This window comes from Tasmannia lanceolata, unplaced genomic scaffold, assembly GCF_043159265.1.
Source record: "Tasmannia lanceolata isolate RefF3 unplaced genomic scaffold, GAP_Taslan_0.1 ptg000018l, whole genome shotgun sequence".
NCBI lineage: Eukaryota > Viridiplantae > Streptophyta > Magnoliopsida > Canellales > Winteraceae > Tasmannia > Tasmannia lanceolata.
This window is the reverse complement of record NW_027518695.1, coordinates 61,153,359-61,174,020: the sequence shown is the minus strand read 5'-3', so window position 1 is coordinate 61,174,020 and position 20,662 is coordinate 61,153,359. Positions and strand designations below refer to the sequence as shown.

The 20,662-nt window shown below is 40.3% G+C and overlaps 1 protein-coding gene and 1 pseudogene across 1 annotated transcript; one reads left to right on the top strand and one right to left on the bottom strand.

Annotated features, from left to right (window-relative positions):
* Positions 1-2,678: 2,678 nt before the first annotated feature.
* LOC143850574 ((-)-germacrene D synthase-like) lies at positions 2,679-4,049 on the bottom strand (annotated as a pseudogene).
* Positions 4,050-5,228: 1,179 nt separating this feature from the next.
* LOC143851769 (secoisolariciresinol dehydrogenase-like) lies at positions 5,229-12,463 on the top strand. Its single transcript, XM_077361254.1, has 3 exons — positions 5,229-5,323; positions 11,008-12,031; positions 12,152-12,463. Exons 1-2 carry the CDS (start codon positions 5,286-5,288, stop codon positions 11,789-11,791), a joined length of 822 nt encoding a protein of 273 aa, XP_077217369.1. The 5' UTR covers positions 5,229-5,285; the 3' UTR covers positions 11,792-12,031; positions 12,152-12,463.
* Positions 12,464-20,662: the final 8,199 nt, after the last annotated feature.

Here is a 20,662-nt window from a genome sequence, read left to right as displayed (position 1 = left end):
CTCATCACCAAGAACATCCGGACCATCAGTAGCATCCTCTGTGTCTGGCATGTCATGGGAGTCGGTAACATCAGTCGCGGCATCTTCCTCCCCTTCTTGACATGTACCCCCATACAATACCCCGGACATAGCAGTGCTGAAACCGAAGATTTCACTCAGCACATAAAAGAGGTACAACAAGAGGTGTTGTAGCGGTTGCGTGCGAGCACTGAGAAATATAAGGCAGCAACAAATAGACACCGCAGAGAGCAGATATTCAGCAAGGTGATTGGGTGATGATGTACTTTCGACGAGAGTGTTTCCCAATTGGAGCATACGGCAAGTTGAAGCGAAAGAAGTATGGACCTTAAAGAATCCTCAAGAGGTTGGGTCCCAATGCTTATTTATTGGACGACTTCTCCCGTCTTCAACATTGCCGACCTGTACCAGTTTCATGGAGACCCACAAGAGCACCGATCAGACGACATCAACACCCTCCCATTTCGAGCAAGCACTTCCACCGATGAGCAGATTGAGGACATTGTTGATGTGCGGACGATAGCTACCCGCTACGGATCACATCGACGATACCATGCTCGATGGAGGGACCATCCGTTGACGGATTGCACTTGGATTGATGAGACAGAGTTACGCTGGCTTCACAAGGGTTTATTTTAGCGCCTTACAGATGTTTACTCTACGGAATCGAGTTCTTCCCAAATGGGGAGAACATGATGTGATCCTTGCCATTGGATCATTCAGACCACTATTTTATTATTATTTTTTTGTGGTTATTGGACTTATTTTCGCTATTTGGATTTCCTAGATGTGAAGGGATGTTGACATCACCTAGGGCCCACCCCTTGCATACACTTTAGCCTTTTATTCTATTAGTTTCATTAGGATTGACCCTTTTACCCTTAGTGCATATTTTCCTATGTGTTGTAGGAGAGGTGGATCAGTATTTTTCCTTGACTTAAGTCACTTAAGTTATGATTTATTATTATTGGTTGATGTTGGACTCACATAACATGATCTATAAGAGAGTGGTGGGGGAGAAAACGCCTAATTTTGAAAGATTTGTAAAAAAACCAAGCAAAGGAGCTGTCAGCCCTCTTCTGTCCCTCCACGCCTTAGGGCGTCTCCTCTTCCTTCTCTTCAACTCATTGCAAGGTGAGTTCTCCCCTCTTGTCTCTCTTCTTCTCCTCTAACCCTCTTTTGTTCTCTCTCCCTCTCCCTACCTAGCCATCTTTTCTTGATCTCTCTCTTTTCTTGATCTCGCTCTCGCCCCTTATTTTCTCCCCCTCCCTACCTAGCCATCTTTTCCTGATCTCTCCCGGCCCTTATTTTCTCCCTATTCCTTTAATCTCCTTACTTAGCCATCTTTTCTTGATCTCTCTTTTTCTCTATTTTGGCCTCCAACCCTCTCTCTTCTTGTCTTATATCATCGTCTTCTCTTTGTTCTTCTATTTTCAACATTTTCATTTCTCTTCTTGCACTTTCTTGGTCTATTACTTGGAGGTAACTGCTGCCCTACTTGAAGAATACGCCGCCGGGCTTCTCCACCGCTCTCTTTTGGCCTCTTTCAAGCTTTGGGGTCGAGGTATTGTTGCATTTGTCGGGTAAGAGTGTTAACATCCTTAAAATCCTCTTTCTTGACTATTTAGACCCTTATTCCCATGGTAGGTTTATATCTTTATCCCTTAGTAGTGATCTAGGTTATTTTCCATCCTAAATAAGACCCTTGGGCCCTAGTTTAATGATTTACGTTTCTGGACAGCAAGCTGCAGACACCCAATTTTGTCAAGGTAGTACTAATGATAGGTTGTCGCAAGGATGAGTCCCATGACAAGCCCAGAGCCCATGCTCTCTCTCTCTCTCTCTCTCTCTCTCTCTCTGATTGCTGACTGCATAAGAGCTTTTCAATGCTATTCAAACTTGCCAATTTTGTCACTCCAGATGTTTGCCCAATGATGTAATATTCACGATCGCCAATTGAAAAGTTCATAGACATCTTAGAGAAGTCCCATACAATAGGACCCAACATTCAAAGCCATTGGATACCCAGAATTACATCGGATCCTTTCATGGGTAATAAATACATGTCTGTGCTTAGTGTGTATTGTTGGATTTGCAGGTGTACATTGGAGCACCGTCCTTGACATTTTATCTTTTTACCGTCTGCAACTGCCACTTCAAATGTTGGATGCTCTATCACTTGATATCCTAATCTTGACGCAAAGCGAGCATTCAAAAAATTATGGGTACTTCCAGAGTCGATCAAGATGGAGACAGTTAGTCTCTTGATTTGGCCAGACACCCGCATGGTTTGCGGTGGACTCAGTCCAGATAGAGCATGGATAGAAATCTCCGGCACTTCTGATTCCTCAGATGCTTCAAGTGCTTCATCTCCCTCTTCTTTCTCGTTATCAGATCCTCCATCTAAGAGAAATAACTGTTGTCTTTTACACCAGTGACCTGGAGCGAATTTTTCATTGCAATTGTAACAAAGCCCTTTGTCACGTCTCTCTTGCATTTCAGCCGGTGGTGCTATATGTAAAATAGATGAAAGTACTCATCTATTTTACATATCAGCTATTTTACATATAGCACCACCGGCCTTGATTGCTTTTTCCAGATCTCAACAGTGGAAATTTTAATAATCCTATTGAAAATAATCTTTACATAGTTAAAGAAACTTACATTGTATGATCCTTTAAGTCTCTTTGGTGCAACAATTGTAAGAGATTGAAATCCAATATTGCAAGCTCTAGCAGCAAATCATTCCGTTCCTTTTCTTGTTGGTATATCGAGATGTAGTACCTATGCTCTAGCCTTGGTAAACTCCTACACAAGGGTAGTTCTAAGGCGTGTTCTATCTGTGTTGCAAGAAGCACGCAATCGGGGTTGTTTATGCCAGACTTCAGATGTTATCTAGTGAATCTAATGGCTTCATCTAATACATCTTCTCCTTGTGTGCTGAGATGTGCCACTTCATACAAGCTTAATAGGCCTCTCATATCACTAATTAAGGCTGCATTGAAGCTTCCGTGCTCGTCTTTGAACTTGTTAAATACATCTGTATAAAATTCAGCCATGTCATGATATGCATAATTTCCAATTGATAAAACTAGTGAGAGTAGAAATGAAAAAGGATTTACCAAAAGACACATTAAACCCATGTTGTCTTAGTAATCGAAATCGGAGAGCATCGACAAATAGCTCATCGTCAGCAGCATATGTATGGGATTCAAATATTTGATGTAGTGCCTCTTTGATCTCCTTTTCAAAATGATATGCCACTCCCAGACGTTGAAGCACGTCAATCAAATCGATTTCTTGCTTTGAACCCTTTGAAATGCTTAGCATTCTCTTCACTTCTTCCTTCAACTCTTCAACCCGCTTAGTCCATAAATCTAACTTCTACATGGTACCATTTAGAAGCACAAATAAATTAGCTATATGTTAATTATGAAAGGATATAATCAACTTAAATGATCTCTTTCTCCCTTTCTCTCCCTCTCTTACTTCCCTACTATAAACATAAACCTGCAATTTTATATTCTGCTAAATTTTCTAACATGATCCTTTTTGCTTCTTTTCTAATCGAAACAATATAAATAGAAACAATAGAAGGAAAAAGAGGTGAGTATACCAAAAAAATAAATAAATAAACTATTGAACATATATAGCATTTCCTATCATCATGTGTTCTATCAAGAGGCATGAGCCACACAACTTTGGCTATCCATAACAATCATAATGAAAGTTAATAATTGAATCTCTCTCTCTCTCTCTCTCTCTCTCTCTCTCTCTCTCTCTCTCTCTCTCTCTCTCTCTCTCTCTCTCTCTCTCTCTCTCTCTCTCTCTCTCTCTCTCTCTCTCTCCTTACAATTTGGTCATGAGAGTAGGAGAGGAAGTGATCGCCCCAAACGCTTGGGTGAAACACGCTTGAGTTGCGATTGATTTGTGGCTTCCCATCTTCTAGTGAATCGACTATGGAACCAAAAGAAGGGGTTGCAGTTATAAGATCCATAGCAATCTCAAGGTTGGGAAATCAAACGAAGGAATATAAGGGCAGTAATGTATTTTGTAATGGAAGTGTCACAAGAATCGGTATTTATAGGCAGCAAATGGAGAGCCGGTATAATTAAAAATCAAAATTATTAGGGTGGTAGGAAAAAAAATTAATGACATCTAGCTAATATTAACACATCAAGTAACTGAAAGATCCCACATCGGAAAGGGAGGAAAAGTTACTGGGCTATATATATGTGGATTTCTCATCTCCCTATGTAGACGTGTTTTCAGCATCTCGAAGGGGCAGGCCCTGCGGAGTGAGTCGGGCACGGTCAGTGCTGCTGGAAAACAAAACCGGGGAGGGCAGATGACCCAGAACATGACAATATCTACACAGTGGGGTCGGGGCGTGACATAATGGTATCAAAGCAGGACCTCCCATCCAGTACGTTGTGCCAGGAAGGACGCTGGGCCCTAAGGGGGGGGGGGGGGATTGAAAGATATCACATCGGAAAGGGAGGAAAAATTATTGGACTATATATGTGGATTTCTCCTCTCCCTATGTAGATGCGTTTTCAGCATCTCCAAGGGGCGGGCCCGACTCCGTCTGGCCCGGTCAGTACTGCTGGAAAACAAAATCGGGGAGGGTAGATGACCCAGAACCGGACAATATCTACACAGTGGGGTCGGGGCGTGACAGTAAGAGAGAATTTATATGATGGGTGGCCGTGAAAACACGTGAAGTCTGGAAAGTATGGTAATTGTACGGCAAAAGAGAAGTAATAAAAGAGAGAGATAGTGAGCATACATGTGATTTTCTACATACTTTATATGATTCCTTGTATACTTCTGTCGCTTAACTCCATTCCTCGTACAACTAAGGTAAGAGACCAAAAACACGATTCATATGAAAAGATGGGTACAACCACATGATATACCGAGAAATTATATGATAGGTGGCCGTGCAAACATGTGATTTTTTAAAAGTGCGGTATGGCTACCGTTTGTGGCTTGAAGAGAAAGAGCCGCGGGGGGGGGGGGGGGGGGGGGTTGAATTTATCTTTAAATGGGGTGAATTTATCACCGCCCTTAAAAGTGCCTCTCGTGATGCACATGGTTTTAATAAAACCGGCTTGCATTACTCACGTAAAAGAGTATGTTTAACGTATCCTTCAAAAGAGTAGGTTTTTCTTCTTCTACAAAAGGCTATTATCTTTTGTAGACAAAAGCATATCAGTTGTGTACCTACCAAGGAAAGGTTTATCAGTTGTGACACTGCCTCAACCATGGGAAGCACCTCCCTTCTCTCTAGCGTTCCGAGAAGGTATTCTTCCCCTCTTTGCCAAACTTAAGTTATTCTTGTTTCGAGTTTTTATATGGTGTAAGCCCGTACCGTCCAATATTTTTCAAAAATATGGTACCTCTTACACCATAGGATGATCCAAACCGTCCATTTGATGGGCCACAAGGAAAAAGATTGTGCCCAAAAAATTTGTTTTTAGATTGGAGGGCTAGGTTCTTCCAATGGACATGTTTTTTTGGGCACAACCGATTTACCATGTGGCCCATCAAATGGACGGTTTGGATCATCCTGTGGTATCAGCTGTACAGTACCTTTTGAATAATACTAGACTATATGGGCTTACACCGTATAAAATATCATCTTGTTTGAGGAGAATTTATATGGTGGCCGGCCGTGCATGCACGTGCAGTCCCTAAAAAAAACAGTGGTGCCCACCTTTTTTTGGATGATCCAAATGATTCATTTGTTGGGCCCTGACCTAGATAGGGTGTGCCCAAGAAATCTTCTCCATAGGATGATTCTATGCCTCCAATCTGTGGAGGTTTCGATCTGTACAGTCCATTTTAAACCACTTCATATTATAGGGTTAGGATCATCTTATGGAGAAGATATTCTGTACACACTCTATCTTGATCAGGGCCCAACAAATGAATGGTTTGGATCATCCAAACAAGGCGAAGGGCGCACCCATTGGTCAAATGCCATTTAAGAAAGTTCCGATCATAATTTTCTGTGCGCATTTGACCAATAAGGTGCCCTTTGTACCCATAAAAAAAAAAGGAGGTGCCCTTTGTCCCCCTTTTTTTTGCATGGGCACCTGTGAATCTAGGAGTCCACTAAATTTTAATAAAATAAAAATTCAAAATAAATAATTAATTGCACAATGCTACCAAAAAGCTTTATAAAATAACCCAAAATATGCTCTGCAAAGAAGAGATTAACTATTTTGGTTATCTAGAGACTTTGACAAAATTTCCCAAAGAATAGAATTCATATAGGAGAACATAGCCTAATAGTGCAGATTTGTGATTTTAGGCAATACAATAACTGAAAAATAAGTATGAAGAATCTGTTTATTACAACTAACATGTGGCTGGAGTTTTAAATAAATTAGATTATTTCTTTTTATTTATTGGCAAGCTGGGATTAGGCATGACCCCCACCAGATATATTAAAAATGGAGAAAAGAGTTAAGGGGGGCCCGCAAGGACAACACAAACACATAAGAAGTAACAACAGAGGAAAACAAAGATAGGCAAATTCCAACCTTTTATAGGGCAATTTCTCTTTGAGAGGTAATCAGCCGCTGAGTTTGCCTCCCTCCAGATGTAGGAAATCTTGTGATGAAGAAAAGCATACAGTGCTATTTTAATTCTTCTAATTCTCATAACCTATCTCCAAGGGATCGCCGAGGAAACGTTTAGGATATCAACCATAAACTTGGAATCAGATTCTACCCAAATGTTTCTTGCATTAAGGGTAGAAGCTAGATGAATACCTTTTTCAATTGCATAAAGTTCAAGCTCGAAAATTTCTTCTTTGTCCACATTTTGAGGGAACAGAGAAATGCATTTAGCTGAGTTATCACGAATCAACCCACCGATTCCGCCTCCATCATCATCCAGAGAGGCATCCACATTAATTTTCGGTTCATCAAGAGAGGGAGGGATCCAGGAACACCATTTTTGACTCAGTTCATCAAGAGAGGGAGAATTCAATCTATACCATAATAAGGAGGCTATTCTTTGGTTTTCTGTAGTATCTGTATCAGTAATATTGAGAGAGTTTATTTTGAGTTTGGCTTCAAGGAGAATTTCTTTCAAGATGAGAGATTTGTGCTTTCTTATACCGTCAAAGGTTCGATAGTTTCTTTCTCTCCAAATTTTGGAAATGGCATTGGAAAAACAGAATTAATGCACAATTGAGGACTGATTGTTCCCACAAGAGTTCTTTTTTAGCCAATTGGCTTCATCTATCAGGGAATTTTTCAGGTATTTGTGGTGCCCAGCTCTCCATAATACTTGTCTCCATATCTAAGTTGAATACCCGCATTTAAAGAACAAATGGTTAACTGATTCAGGTACTGAATTACATAGAACACAAGAGGAATCAGATTGGGGGCCTCTACTGAAGATTCGATCTTTGGTGCTCATCTTGTGAAGAAGGGCCTTCCATGAGGTGACAGCATATTTAGGAACATGACCTTTGAACCACACAATATCAGTCCAATGATGTTTTGGGTTGTGGACTCGAATAGAGTTCCAGGCGCTTTTGGTGCTAAAAGATCCATCAGTAGAGGGGGTCCAGTAGAGGGGCTCCAGATTGGATAGTTTTTATTATCCTCATTTGTGATTGCAAGCTGGAGTAACTTGAATTCTTCTTTAAGGGAATCTTTATGCATAGAGGGGATCCATCCGTCTCTTCTAAGGATTTGGGAGAGGGAATTTGCAGAGGCTAGGAACGATGTAGTACGAGATCTCAAAAACAGGGAAGAGATGATACCTTTGGGGTGCCAAGGTTGGTTCCAAAGGTCAATCTCATCCTCTTTACCGACATTAAATAAATTAGATTGACATAAAGCAAGGCAAGGTTGGCATAGATGAACTTCTGATTTTCCCCAGAAGATAAAAAACAGAAAGCCAAAATAGCTAAAAAGGGGAATTTGTCAATCTTAAGATCCAACTAATGGCTAAAATAGTGGGTCCCACCTTCTATTGATTGATCTTGAACATCCATCTAATGGTTAAAAATCAACGAAATTAGTCAATCTTTTTTTTTTTTCGGTGGATAAATCAGTCAATCTAAACATCTAATTAAATGAATTTATGGTTAATGAAAGTGGAGAATCGAAAGAATGTAGGCAAATAATTGTTAGAAAGGTGTGGGGTCTACCCCACTATGGGTGACCAACGGCTGAATAGATTGGCGGCTAAAAGAGAAAAGCTTCTCATAAATTGGCCTCTGTTTGAAAGCAACAAAATATAAGATGTTGTAAGGGAGCAAAGCAAATCTTATGAAATATTTTCCATTACCCAACGTTCACAGTAAATTCATTCATGCAAATGTCTTGATGCAATAAGCTCACCAACAGTTTCCTCATATATATATATATATATATATATATATATATGTATGAGATATTGTAGGGAATTTCACATAAAGGCATTTTGGGGCTGACTTTTGCACGAGAGAACAGCCACACAGGCTCAATTTTCAGTAGATACGTTTTATTCATTTAATTCATGTGAGGTGGCCGTTCTCTCGTGCAAAAGTCACCCGGGAAATGCCTTTCCGCGAAATTCCCTAGATAATTTATTATTGCATGAGCAAAAGTCACAAAACTCGAGAAGTTTTGTTCTTGTGTAGAGAGCTTGATTGAGAAGTTCTTTTCTCAGTTGCCCACTGTAGATTAGGCATTTCATCTAGGCTGTTGAATTGGTGGGCCAGAAAATCCGACAATACTAACCATTGATCTATACTTGATTGAGCGATAGGATCCTTATTCGGTTTAGGGTTGGACCAAAGCAATTTATATGCTTTGGTGGCGGCACATTATATCAACGGTGTTGATTAGAATAGAGAGAAGAAAAAGTCAGTTTGTTGGAGATTAAAGCATGTCAAAACCTTTCTTATCATGTCTTGCAGATTAAAACCCAAATCCAATAGAAGAAAATGGAAAATAAGAAAATTGGGAGAGGTGCTGAAATGTGAAAACCAAAGCTTTAATGCCAAAACCAATAGAAAAAAAAGAATACATGACCCCTCAGGTCATAGGACATATAATAGGGTCATGTTTGAGCAGAATAGCCTTATCATTATTCCTCTCCATAATATATTCTGTAATGATCCCGTTCAATGTGAACCATTCACTACACCCATTCTGCCTACTTAGGGTCTACTACCCCCGTGGCCGAGACAAACCATCCCAATCGGTGTATGGACGCAGGTCTAATGCTAGTTGTATACAGGAAGAGATTTCTAGTCTCAATCCTAACAAAGAACCTTTAAGGTCTTCAAAGGGATGGAATATCATATCTCCCTATCCCTTAGGATCGGTGAATCCATCGGCATGATACTCCTACTTTGCTTCCAAGGGAAGAACATATGTCACAAAGTAAGCACATCACACGCATTCAAAGATAAATACTTAATTGATGTCATGAAATAAACTATTTATTAAAAAATTAATGTCAATAAAATAAGGGCGGAATGGCCAGAGCTGGGCTCGAGAATGACAGATTTAATGGTGAAAGGGCCGAATCTAGTTAGGGTTGATGGAGAAAATGGATGGGGGAGTTGTTGGAGGCTGTGGAAGGAGCTGATGTAAGGAAAAGGGTGTTCAGGTTCAGGGGAAAATGAGGAGGTTGGATATGGAGGCGAGGCAGGTCATGGATAGCGGCAATGAACCTTGTAGGGTTAAGGTTTGAAGGAGGAGGAAGATGAGGGGATTTTTAGGGTTGTTAGGGTTACGGTTGATTGGGGAAGGATGTGGGGGAGTAGTATAGTCTTTACGGTTACGGTTTAGGGTTAGGGCTAGGAGTATACTTTTGGATTGGATGATTTTTGGGTTAGTGGAAGTAGGTCTTGGAAAAGATGGTAGAAGAATTTGATATATTTTTAATAGGGAACCGTCGGTGTTTGGTGGAGGCCACCAGAGATCGGATGATGATGTTGGGTAGTGCACGGTTAGGAGCGCACAATAGCTCTGGGCCTTCGAGTGGGATTTTTGAAAATCGAATTTGCCAGCTGATTGCAGTGGAGAAATCAGTGCGACGTGGCAGGTCACGATCTTGACTTGGGGGTCCCACAAATTTGGCACTTTTTGCTGGATTCAATTAATTAAATTGAGGCTGTTGGGTAATGTAAGGGATACTGGGTTTTTCTTTTGAACCAAGGAGAATGCCCCTGGCAATTCATACTATGTAAATCTAGTGGGACTACTGGTCCCCATTGTAATTTTGCTGGTATGAATATATTTGTCAATTTTCAAAAAAATAAAATAAAATAAGGGAGATGATATTTTCACTCCCCCTGCGTTACGCACACGCTCCCCTTATAACGTGATTTGACGTGAAAAGTGGGCAACTTTAACGCCTTTTGACGTCAAATCACGTTATAATGGGGGCGCATGCGTAATGCCGGGAGGCGCGTATATACTCTCCCAAAAATAAACGTGCTGGCTTTTAGGACATATACGCTAATAAACACTATGTAATTAAATAATTTTTTTTTGCTTACACAAATTTTATTTGAAAATTTTCTATTTTATTATCCTTCCCAAACGTTAATGTCATCATTTTCCATATAATTTGTAATTTTTTACATATTTTCTCTTATTTTTACATAATTAATTCTGGAATGATAATATTCTTCCATCGAGCATCAATGTGCCCTTCACAACATCAATGTCTTGGGCAAATAATATCAGCATTGCTTTTTCTTAATCCTGCAAAGCAAAATTCACAAACTTGTCTTGTTTGATGCATTTCAGACCACAGAGAGATATGCTCTAATAAAATAACACAGGAGTAGAATACTTCAGATGAGAATTTTATTTTATTCTAGCAGAATCACTTATTGGCTTTTACCAAAGTGTTAATCCCATGTATTCTCTTCTTTTATGCTTACATATTTTCCTATTAGGATTGCTACTAGCTTCTCTAAACAGATTATTTTCCTCAAACACTATTGACTTTGTTCTATAGGCTAGAAGGTAAGGTGGCATTGATTACTGGCGGAGCAAGTGGCATTGGTGAATTCACGGCCAAATTGTTCCACCAGCATGGTGCCAAAGTTGTAATAGCCGATGTTCAAGACGATTTGGGGCAATTAGTTAGCAAAGACCTCGGCTTCCCTGATTCCTTCATCCACTGTGATGTCTCAGATGAAGAAAACGTCCGAAGTGCTGTCGACAGTGTCATTACCAAGTACGGGAAGCTCGACATTATGTTCAACAATGCGGGCATCGTAGACCCACCCAAGCAAAGCATTATTAACAATGAGAAGCCAGATTTCGAAAGAGTACTTAATGTGAATGTAACGGGTGTCTTCTTGGGTATCAAGCACGCCGCTCGGGTCATGATCCCAGCTCATCGTGGCAGCATAATCAGTACATCTAGTGCTGCTGGGATCTTAGGTGGGATCAGTAGTCATGCGTATACATGCTCGAAGCACGCGGTAGTCGGGCTCACGAAGAATACGGCAGTTGAGCTCGGGCGGTTTGGTGTTAGAGTAAACTGTGTTTCTCCTTATGGTTTGGTAACCCCTTTGACTGAGAGATTCTTTGAGCAAAAAGGTGAAGAGCTTGACAAGGCAATGGAGGTTCCTGCTAATCTGAAGGGGGTCTATCTTAAAGCAGAAGACATTGCTAATGCTGCCCTCTATTTGGGAAGTGATGAATCCAAGTATGTGAGTGGTCACAACCTTGTAGTAGATGGTGGTTACACCATTGTCAATCCAATGTTCGCTATGCAATTTTCAGCTTCTTGATGTGGCCATTAGCTATCACCCATTCCCAATCTATCCAAAGTGGCCCTTGAGTGGATTGGGATTTTGTGTTAGCCTTTCCTTGTTTGGCATTTTACTCATTCATGATCATGCTTTGACTTGTCTCGGGTTTCTCTATATGGATGTAGTTTGGATGTAGTCTGTTTTTTGTGTTGTCCTGATCTTATCAGCTTTTTCAAGGTTGCCCCCCCTGTCCACTCTCCACTTCTCTTCTTTTTTAAGGTTAGTTGGTGCATGTATATTCAATCCTGTATTAGAAGCTTTAAAAAGATTGACTCTTGACATGTTAATTCTCCTTAAATCTCACCTATTTATTAGTCTTGTTTTTTTTTTAAATTGCAGGTATTTAGATCGATAGTTGCAGACAGGTGGGAGTTTCCAAAAGAGTTCTTTAGAAATGTATAGAAGCATTTATTGTCTAAGATCCACACAAAGACAACTCTGCAAATCTATCATTTTATGAAGAAGGGTAGCCATCCAAGATATACTGTTGTTTGTGTTCTTAAGAAGTATCGTACTAGCAAATCGTTCTTTCCTTCTCTAAATTTTAGGCAACCATATTTCCTTTGATGAGAATGGTAAATTCATATTTTGTGTATTTTAAACCAAAATTTATCAATAAATGAATATATAATATTTATCATTTCGGGTCTACTAAGATTCATAATTGCGTATTATTAATTAAGACAAAACCACATTAAAGAAAACATGAATACAAATAATAGAAGATCAAATAGATAAATGATTTAAATCCATATAGACGCAATTACTACTTTATAAGCTCTGATCTCAAATGTCAGCAACACTTAGAAATACTTTTCAAAAAAAAAAAAAAAGTAATTACTTAAATGATTTCCCATACACACACAACTCTTCTTTCCCATATAGACACAAGTATTCTTTCCTTTTCTGCTACTCACAGAACAATTTCCTAAAATTTCCTCACTTCACATTGGTGTTACTGACAACTTGATAAAAATTGTATAGAGATCAGTTTTCTTTACAAAGTACTATATTTGTTAATAAAGTAAGATTTAATTAGGATTATAGATTATTAAGCTCTAAGGATTTTTGTAAGGAAATCACCCCTCTTATGTCTCTACAATGCAATGGCAGCCAATATTTTTCATGGGAAAAACATTCCATGAAAGAACTCTTCTACAAAAAAAATTAAGCAACATTTTGTTTTTATTTGGGCCACTTCTAATTCTCTCGATTATATCTAATTCAGCTAATTTGCAATTAAAGGTTAGATCTAAGGAACACCCAATTTGTCACTTCACCAATTCCTTCTTTAAGGTGAGTTCTTGAAAATCCTATCTGAGGAAAATTTTTATATTTCGAAATCACGATCAAATAAACCAATTCTAAATCCAAATCAACACCCAAATCAATGATCTACTCCTGTGCCTCTAACTATATAGTGGTATTTATGGTTTTAAATTTCGGTTTCGGTACCGATTTCGGACCCCACCGAAATTAAAATTTCGTTCGAAATCCGACGAAATAAAGAAAGCCATTTTTATCCCAGGCCCTAAATTTCAGGGAAATATTAAATAATGAATAAAATATATTTTTTTCATAAAATTTCGAACCGAAATTGTAGGAAACTGAAATTCTCGAAATTTCGGCGAAATAAAGTATTGTTTTAGGTATTAACTGTTTCGGTGTTGGTCACGACCGAAACTTGAAATTTCAGATTTTGGTCGAAATTTAAAACCACAGCCGAAATTTCAGGCAGGATAAAAAAATGGCTTTTTTTTATTTCGTCGAATTTCGAACAAAATTTCAAAATTTCGGTCGGTCGAAATTTCAATTTCGGTGGGTTCCGAAACCGAAATTTAAAACCATGGTATCAACTTCAACTTTGAACCAGTTGAAAGGGCTGATTATATTGTTGAGGCCTCTGTAGGTGATGTACCCCAGAGGAGGGGAAGTAGAAGAAAGAGGGAAAAAAGAGAAGTAGGGGTAGAGAAGAAGAATATAAGAAAAGAATGGGAAGAAGAGGGATAGGGGAGAATCTTTCTTTTCAATTCATTCATTCATCATCAAAATCTCTCGCCCCTTATTGAAAAGAACTCGTCTCGAGTTCTAGTCCGCCTGGATCAAATATGTAAATGACCCACTCTCGTAACAGGAGTAGAAGGTCGTTGAAGTCACATCTGATATAGGCCATCATATGCGACGGACTAGAAAAGTGGCAACATGGCCGAGGCCAATCATAGAATGTAAATGGTCAATCGTGGTAACTGTATAAAAGATTTCGACCGCGTCAAATGTAAAATCCACAGGCATCACCATATCCACATGAATAACGTTTGCCACAACCTCCTCTGTAACAGTGTGACCATCTACAACATCGGTATCCCCATACACCTCACCTGTATCTCTGTGGCAAGCCATCACCTGCAGCCTCATGATGATCATCCAGAAGGTCATCATTCACTGGTATCTCATGTGGCTCTATGATGTCAAACTGACAAACCTCATGATGATTGCCATGTGCACTGAAATCCCCTGTCTCAACCTCCACAATCATCTCTATCGAAGCATCGACTGTAGAGTCAATACTGTCACTATGCTCATCTACTGTAGAATCGGCATCATCAGTCACAATGCTCAACATGGCCTCGGTGTTTGCAATCTCTGCAATCAGTATGCTCAGCAACTGGATCATCAGCGTCAGCCTCATCACCAAGAACATCCGGACCATCAGTAGCATCCTCTGTGTCTGGCATGTCGTGGGAGTCGGTAACATCAGTCGTGGCATCTTCCTCCCCTTCTTGACATGTACCCCCATACAATACCCCGGACATAGCAGTGCTGAAACTGAAGATTTCACTCAGCACATAAAAGAGGTACAACAAGAGGTGTTGTAGCGGTTGCGTGCGAGCACTGAGAAATATAAGGCAGCAACAAATAGACACCGCAGAGAGCAGATATTCAGCAAGGTGATTGGGTGATGACGTACTTTCGACGAGAGTGTTTCCCAATTGGAGCATACGGCAAGTTGAAGCGAAAGAAGTATGGACCTTAAAGAATCCTCAAGAGGTTGGGTCCCAATGCTTATTTATTGGACATCCCTGGGGATGTTGCGACTTCTCCCGTCTTCAACATTGCCGACCTGTACCAGTTTCATGGAGACCCACAAGAGCACCGATCAGACGACATCAACACCCTCCCATTTCGAGCGAGCACTTCCACCGATGAGCAGATTGAGGACATTGTTGATGTGCGGACGATAGCTACCCGCTACGGATCACATCGACGATACCATGCTCGATGGAGGGACCATCCGTTGACGGATTGCACTTGGATTGATGAGACAGAGTTACGCTGGCTTCACAAGGGTTTATTTTAGCGCCTTACAGATGTTTACTCTACGGAATCGAGTTCTTCCCAAATGGGGAGAACATGATGTGATCCTTGCCGTTGGATCATTCAGACCACTATTTTATTATTATTTTTTTGTGGTTATTGGACTTATTTTCGCTATTTGGATTTCCTAGATGTGAAGGGATGTTGACATCACCTAGGGCCCACCCCTTGCATACACTTAAGCCTTTTATTCTATTAGTTTCATTAGGATTGACCTTTTTACCCTTAGTGCATATTTTCCTATGTGTTGTAGGAGAGGTGAATCAGTATTTTTCCATGACTTAAGTCACTTAAGTTATGATTTATTATTATTGGTTGATGTTGGACTCACATAACATGATCTATAAGAGAGTGGTGGGGGAGAAAACGCCTAATTTTGAAAGATTTGTAAAAAAACCAAGCAAAGGAGCTGTCAGCCCTCTTCTGTCCCTCCACGCCTTAGGGCGTCTCCTCTTCCTTCTCTTCAACTCATTGCAAGGTGAGTTCTCCCCTCTTGTCTCTCTTCTTCTCCTCTAACCCTCTTTTGTTCTCTCTCCTTCTCCCTACCTAGCCATCTTTTCTTGATCTCTCTCTTTTCTTGATCTCGCTCTCGCCCCTTATTTTCTCCCCCTCCCTACCTAGCCATCTTTTCCTGATCTCTCCCGGCCCTTATTTTCTCCCTATTCTTTTAATCTCCTTACTTAGCCATCTTTTCTTGATCTCTCTTTTTCTCTATTTTGGCCTCCAACCCTCTCTCTTCTTGTCTTATATCATCGTCTTCTCTTTGTTCTTCTATTTTCAACATTTTCACTTCTCTTCTTGCACTTTCTTGGTCTATTACTTGGAGGTAACTGCTGCCCTACTTGAAGAATACGCCGCCGGGCTTCTCCACCACTCTCTTTTGGCCTCTTTCAAGCTTTGGGGTCGAGGTATTGTTGCATTTGTCGGGTAAGAGTGTTAACATCCTTAAAATCCTCTTTCTTGACTAGTTAGACCCTTATTCCCATGGTAGGTTTATATCTTTATCCCTTAGTAGTGATCTAGGTTATTTTCCATCCTAAATAAGACCCTTGGGCCCTAGTTTAATGATTTACATTTCTGGACAGCAAGCTGCAGACACCCAATTTTGTCAAGGTAGTACTAATGATAGGTTGTCGCAAGGATGAGTCCCATGACAAGCCCAGAGCCCATGCTCTCTCTCTCTCTCTCTCTCTCTCTCTCTCTCTCTCTCTCTCTCTCTCTCTCGTTCTTGAAACGGAAAATATTTCTCCAAAACGAATTTGTCCCAATGTTAAAACTCAAAAGCATGTTTCCACACGGCATCCGTCTTTTACGGCACAACGAAAAAGCCCATTTCACACGGCACTTGCCTGAATTTAACTTTGAGTAAAAACGTGCAGAGTCACGCACACCATTTCAAAGCATGCAATTAGGCATTGGATTCTCCTAGCTGCAAGGAGCCCAACGAACCTAACCGCACGCAATTTGGAAGCCAAACGAAGGAGTTATCGACTTTTAAAAGTTCCCGAAAACTCCCGGAAAACTCCAAAAACCTGATTTCGGGCACACCGAAGTTATCCACACCCGTCTAAAGCACGGATTTCAGAGGACTCGGAGCGACACCCTCCAAATAGCGTCGTTGTTCTGCCGAATTTCGAAGAACTCGGGGCTATCCTATCCAAATAACACCGTTGTTCTGCCGAATTTTCGGGGAACCCTAAGCTCCATCGTCCGACTAGCGTCGTTGTTCTGCCAAATTTTTGGAGAACTCAGAGCTGCGCCATCCAACTAGCGCCGTTACGCCGACTTTTTGGGAGGTGTCCCCGCTCCTTTAGTAAAATTACATTTATTTTATTGTTTTCTCTTATTTCGTTATAAAACCCAGTATAGGGTAGTTATAGGGTCCAGCGCTCCTCTTGCCCCTGGTCCTATAATGTAAATCTCGTACCTCTCTTTGTAAATAGGGCTACATTCCCTCTCCTTATCCCGCCACTCTGTCTCCGGTCCTACCAGAGTCAAAAAAGACAGAGACGAGAGCCCTCATGCTCCAACGACGTTGGACAAACAACGAAAATCAGAAACCCACCGTTTCCTTTCCTTTATGTCTTGTCATTTCCGTTTATTTTAGTTATCCTAATTGAGGTTACACTGCGAGATCCTCCCGGGACTCGAAACATACAGTATATATAACCTCAATCTAGATAACACTCAAACTGATTCTTTTCTTTTCTTTGCAAATCTTATTCATTTACGTACATAAATTAAGCCTAATCATAATAAAGATTAAAGAAGTTAAGATTTTTGATAAAATTATTTAAAAATGCCAAACTAAGTGAAGAGACTAGATTTACCCGGGCATGAGGGGTGCCTAATACCCTCCCCGAATGTAACCATAACCCTTACTCAGATTTCTGTAAAGACCATACCTTAACGAACAGAGTAAAATTACTGGTTATAGGCCCCAAACCTAGTGTACAGCTTTGGTTAATGCTCCTCCAATGAATCTCGAATATATAACTCCTTTTTATTGGAAAATCAGACACAGGTCCTAGGCCCTAACCTAGGTGGCAACTCTGAAATTCTCTTTTCTGTGGAATTCGGATTACGATCCCAAGTTCATAGAAAATGCAGACGAACAAACACTCCCTTCTAAACCCGATGTAGTGATCCTGAGCCCTCCGAAAAGAGAGCGGTCGAGCGGGAAAAACCTGGCTCCCACACAAGTATAATAAATCTGATTTTTCAGTTTTGTGGACCTTTACATGCCTTGTTGATGCTATGGAACTTTTATATTCGATTACTATTTGATTTAGCATCTTTTCGCATTGATTTCTATCTCAACGGCTAACGTTACATGGGTTTTCTAGGCTGAAATTAGTTGCTTCTGTTTCCTTAATTATTTGGTCATGACATGGTTATGGAAACTTGAAATCTTATTCCCCACGAGCTCCATTTAGGTCTTGGTTATTGCCGCGAACCCTACGGGCTTGCACCAGTAGGCAAGTACGTACTTCACAATTCAGGTCAAAACTAAAACTTAATTTCATCCACCAAGCTTAGAAGGTGGCAATGTGATTCTTTGTTACAGCTTTGCAAGCATCTGCAACTATATAATATTCAATGTTACTTAAACAACTTTAAATCATCATGGTATTTCCCGAGCTCCTTGCCTTTTCTTTGGTAGATTCCAGCAACATTATCATCACCTGAAATCATCTTTCTGAAGTCCTCTTCATTTTCAGCAGTTCAAGAATTTCAATACAGTGAACATGAAATACTGGGATCCTTCTAGTCCCAAACCTGCAAAGATTAAATTTAAATAGTTCTTTCCCTCATAGAGGGTTTTGCTTCCATATTGTGTGTCAATTTGTTGGAACAATGTTAATTTATCCGACTAAGCAGATTTCTATTGCTATGTGTTGTAGTATGATGCTTCAAACAGCATGCTCAACTACCCAGACCGGCCCTCTTTCGTGATCCTCAATACCAGAGCCAACTACTTAGAAAGCACAAAATTGGGGTTGTTTATGCCAGACTTCAGATGTTATCGAGTGAATCTAATGGCTTCATCTAATACATCTTCTCCTTGTGTGCTGAGATGTGCCGCTTCATACAAGCTTATTAGGCCTCTCCTATCACTAATTGAGGCTGCATTGAAGCTTCCGTGGTCGTCTTCGAACTTGTTAAATACATCTGTATAAAATTCAGCCATGTCATGATATGCATAATAATTTCCAATTGATAAAACTAGTGAGAGTAGAAATGAAAAAGGATTTACCAAAAGACACATTAAACCCATGTTGTCTTAGTAATCGAAATCGGAGAGCATCGACAAATAGATCATCGTCAGCAGCATATGTATGGGATTCAAATATTTGATGTAGTGCCTCGTTGATCTCCTTTTCAAAATGATATGCCACTCCCAGACGTTGAAGCACGTCAATCAAATTGATTTCTTACTTTGATCCCTTTGAAATGCTTGGCATTCTCTTCACTTCTTCCTTCAACTCTTCAAACCGCTCAGTCCATAAATCTAACTTCTACATGGTACCATTTAGAAGCACAAATAAATTAGCTATATGTTAATTATGAAGGGATATAATCAACTTAAATGATCTCTTTCTCCCTTTCTCTCCCTCTCTTACTTCCCTACGATAAACATAAACCTGCAATTTTATATTCTGCTAAATTTTCTAACATGATCCTTTTTGCTTCTTTTCTAATCGAAACAATATAAATAGAAACAATAGAAGGAAAAAGAGGTGAGTATACCAAAAAAAATAAAAATAAACTATTGAACATAGCATTTCCTATCATCATGTGTTCTATCAAGAGGCATGAGCCACACAACTTTGGCTATCCATAACAATCATAATGGAAGTTAATAATTGAATCTCTCTCTCTCTCTCTTCTTACAATTTGGTCATGAGAGTAGGAGAGGAAGTGATCGCCCCAAACGCTTGGGTGAAACATGCTTGAGTTGCGATTGATTTGTGGCTTCCCAGCTTCTAGTGAATCGACTATGGAACCAAAAGAAGGGGTTGCAGTTATAAGATCCATAGTAATCTCAAGGTTGGGAAATCAAACGAAGGAATATAAGGGCAGTAATGTATTTTGTAATGGAAGTGTCACAAGAATCGGTACTTATAGGCAGCAAATGGAGAGCCGGTATAATTAAAAATCAAAATTATTAGGGTGGAAGGAAAAAAAATTTAATGACATCTAGCTAATATTAACACATCAAGTAACTAAAAAATCCCACATCGGAAAGGGAGGAAAAGTTACTGGGCTATATATGTGGATTTCTCCTCTCCCTATGTAGACGTGTTTTTAGCATCTCGAAGGGGCAGGCCCTGCGGAGTGAGTCGGGCACAGTTAGTGCTGCTGGAAAACAAAACCGGGGAGGGTAGATGACTCAGAACATGACAATATCTACACAGTGGGGTCGGGGCGTGACATAATGGTATCAGAGCAGGACCTCCCATCCAGTACGTTGTGCCAGCGAGGACGCTGGGCCCTAAGGGCGGGTGGATTGAAAGATCCCACAACGGAAAGGGAGGAAAAATTATTGGGCTATATTTTCTTCTCTCCCTATGTAGACGCGTTTTCAGCATCTCCAAGGGGCGGGCCCGGCAGAGTGGGTCGGGCACGGTCAATGCTGCTGGAAAACAAAATCGGGGAGGGTAGAGGACCCAGAACCGGACAATATCTACACAGTGGGGTCGGAGCGTGACAGTAAGAGAGAATTTATATGATAGGTGGCCGTGCAAACATGTGATTTTTAAAAAGTGCGGTATGGCTACCGTAGGTGGCTTTGAAGAGAAAGAGGGGGGTTGAATTTATCTTTAAATGGGGTGAATTTATCACCGCCCTTACAAGTGCCTCTCGTGATGCACATGGTTTTAATAAAACCGGCTTGCATTACTCACGTAAAAGAGTATGTTTTACGTATCCTTCAAAAGAGTAGGTTTTTCTTCTTCTATAAAAGGCTATTAA

Coding starts and splice junctions, on each gene's coding strand:
- LOC143851769 (XM_077361254.1), top strand. CDS start 5,286: ATGGGAAGCACCTCCCTTCTCTCTAGCGTTCCGAGAAG. Junction 5,324..11,007: donor CTCTCTAGCGTTCCGAGAAG/GTATTCTTCCCC, acceptor TTTGTTCTATAG/GCTAGAAGGTAAGGTGGCAT.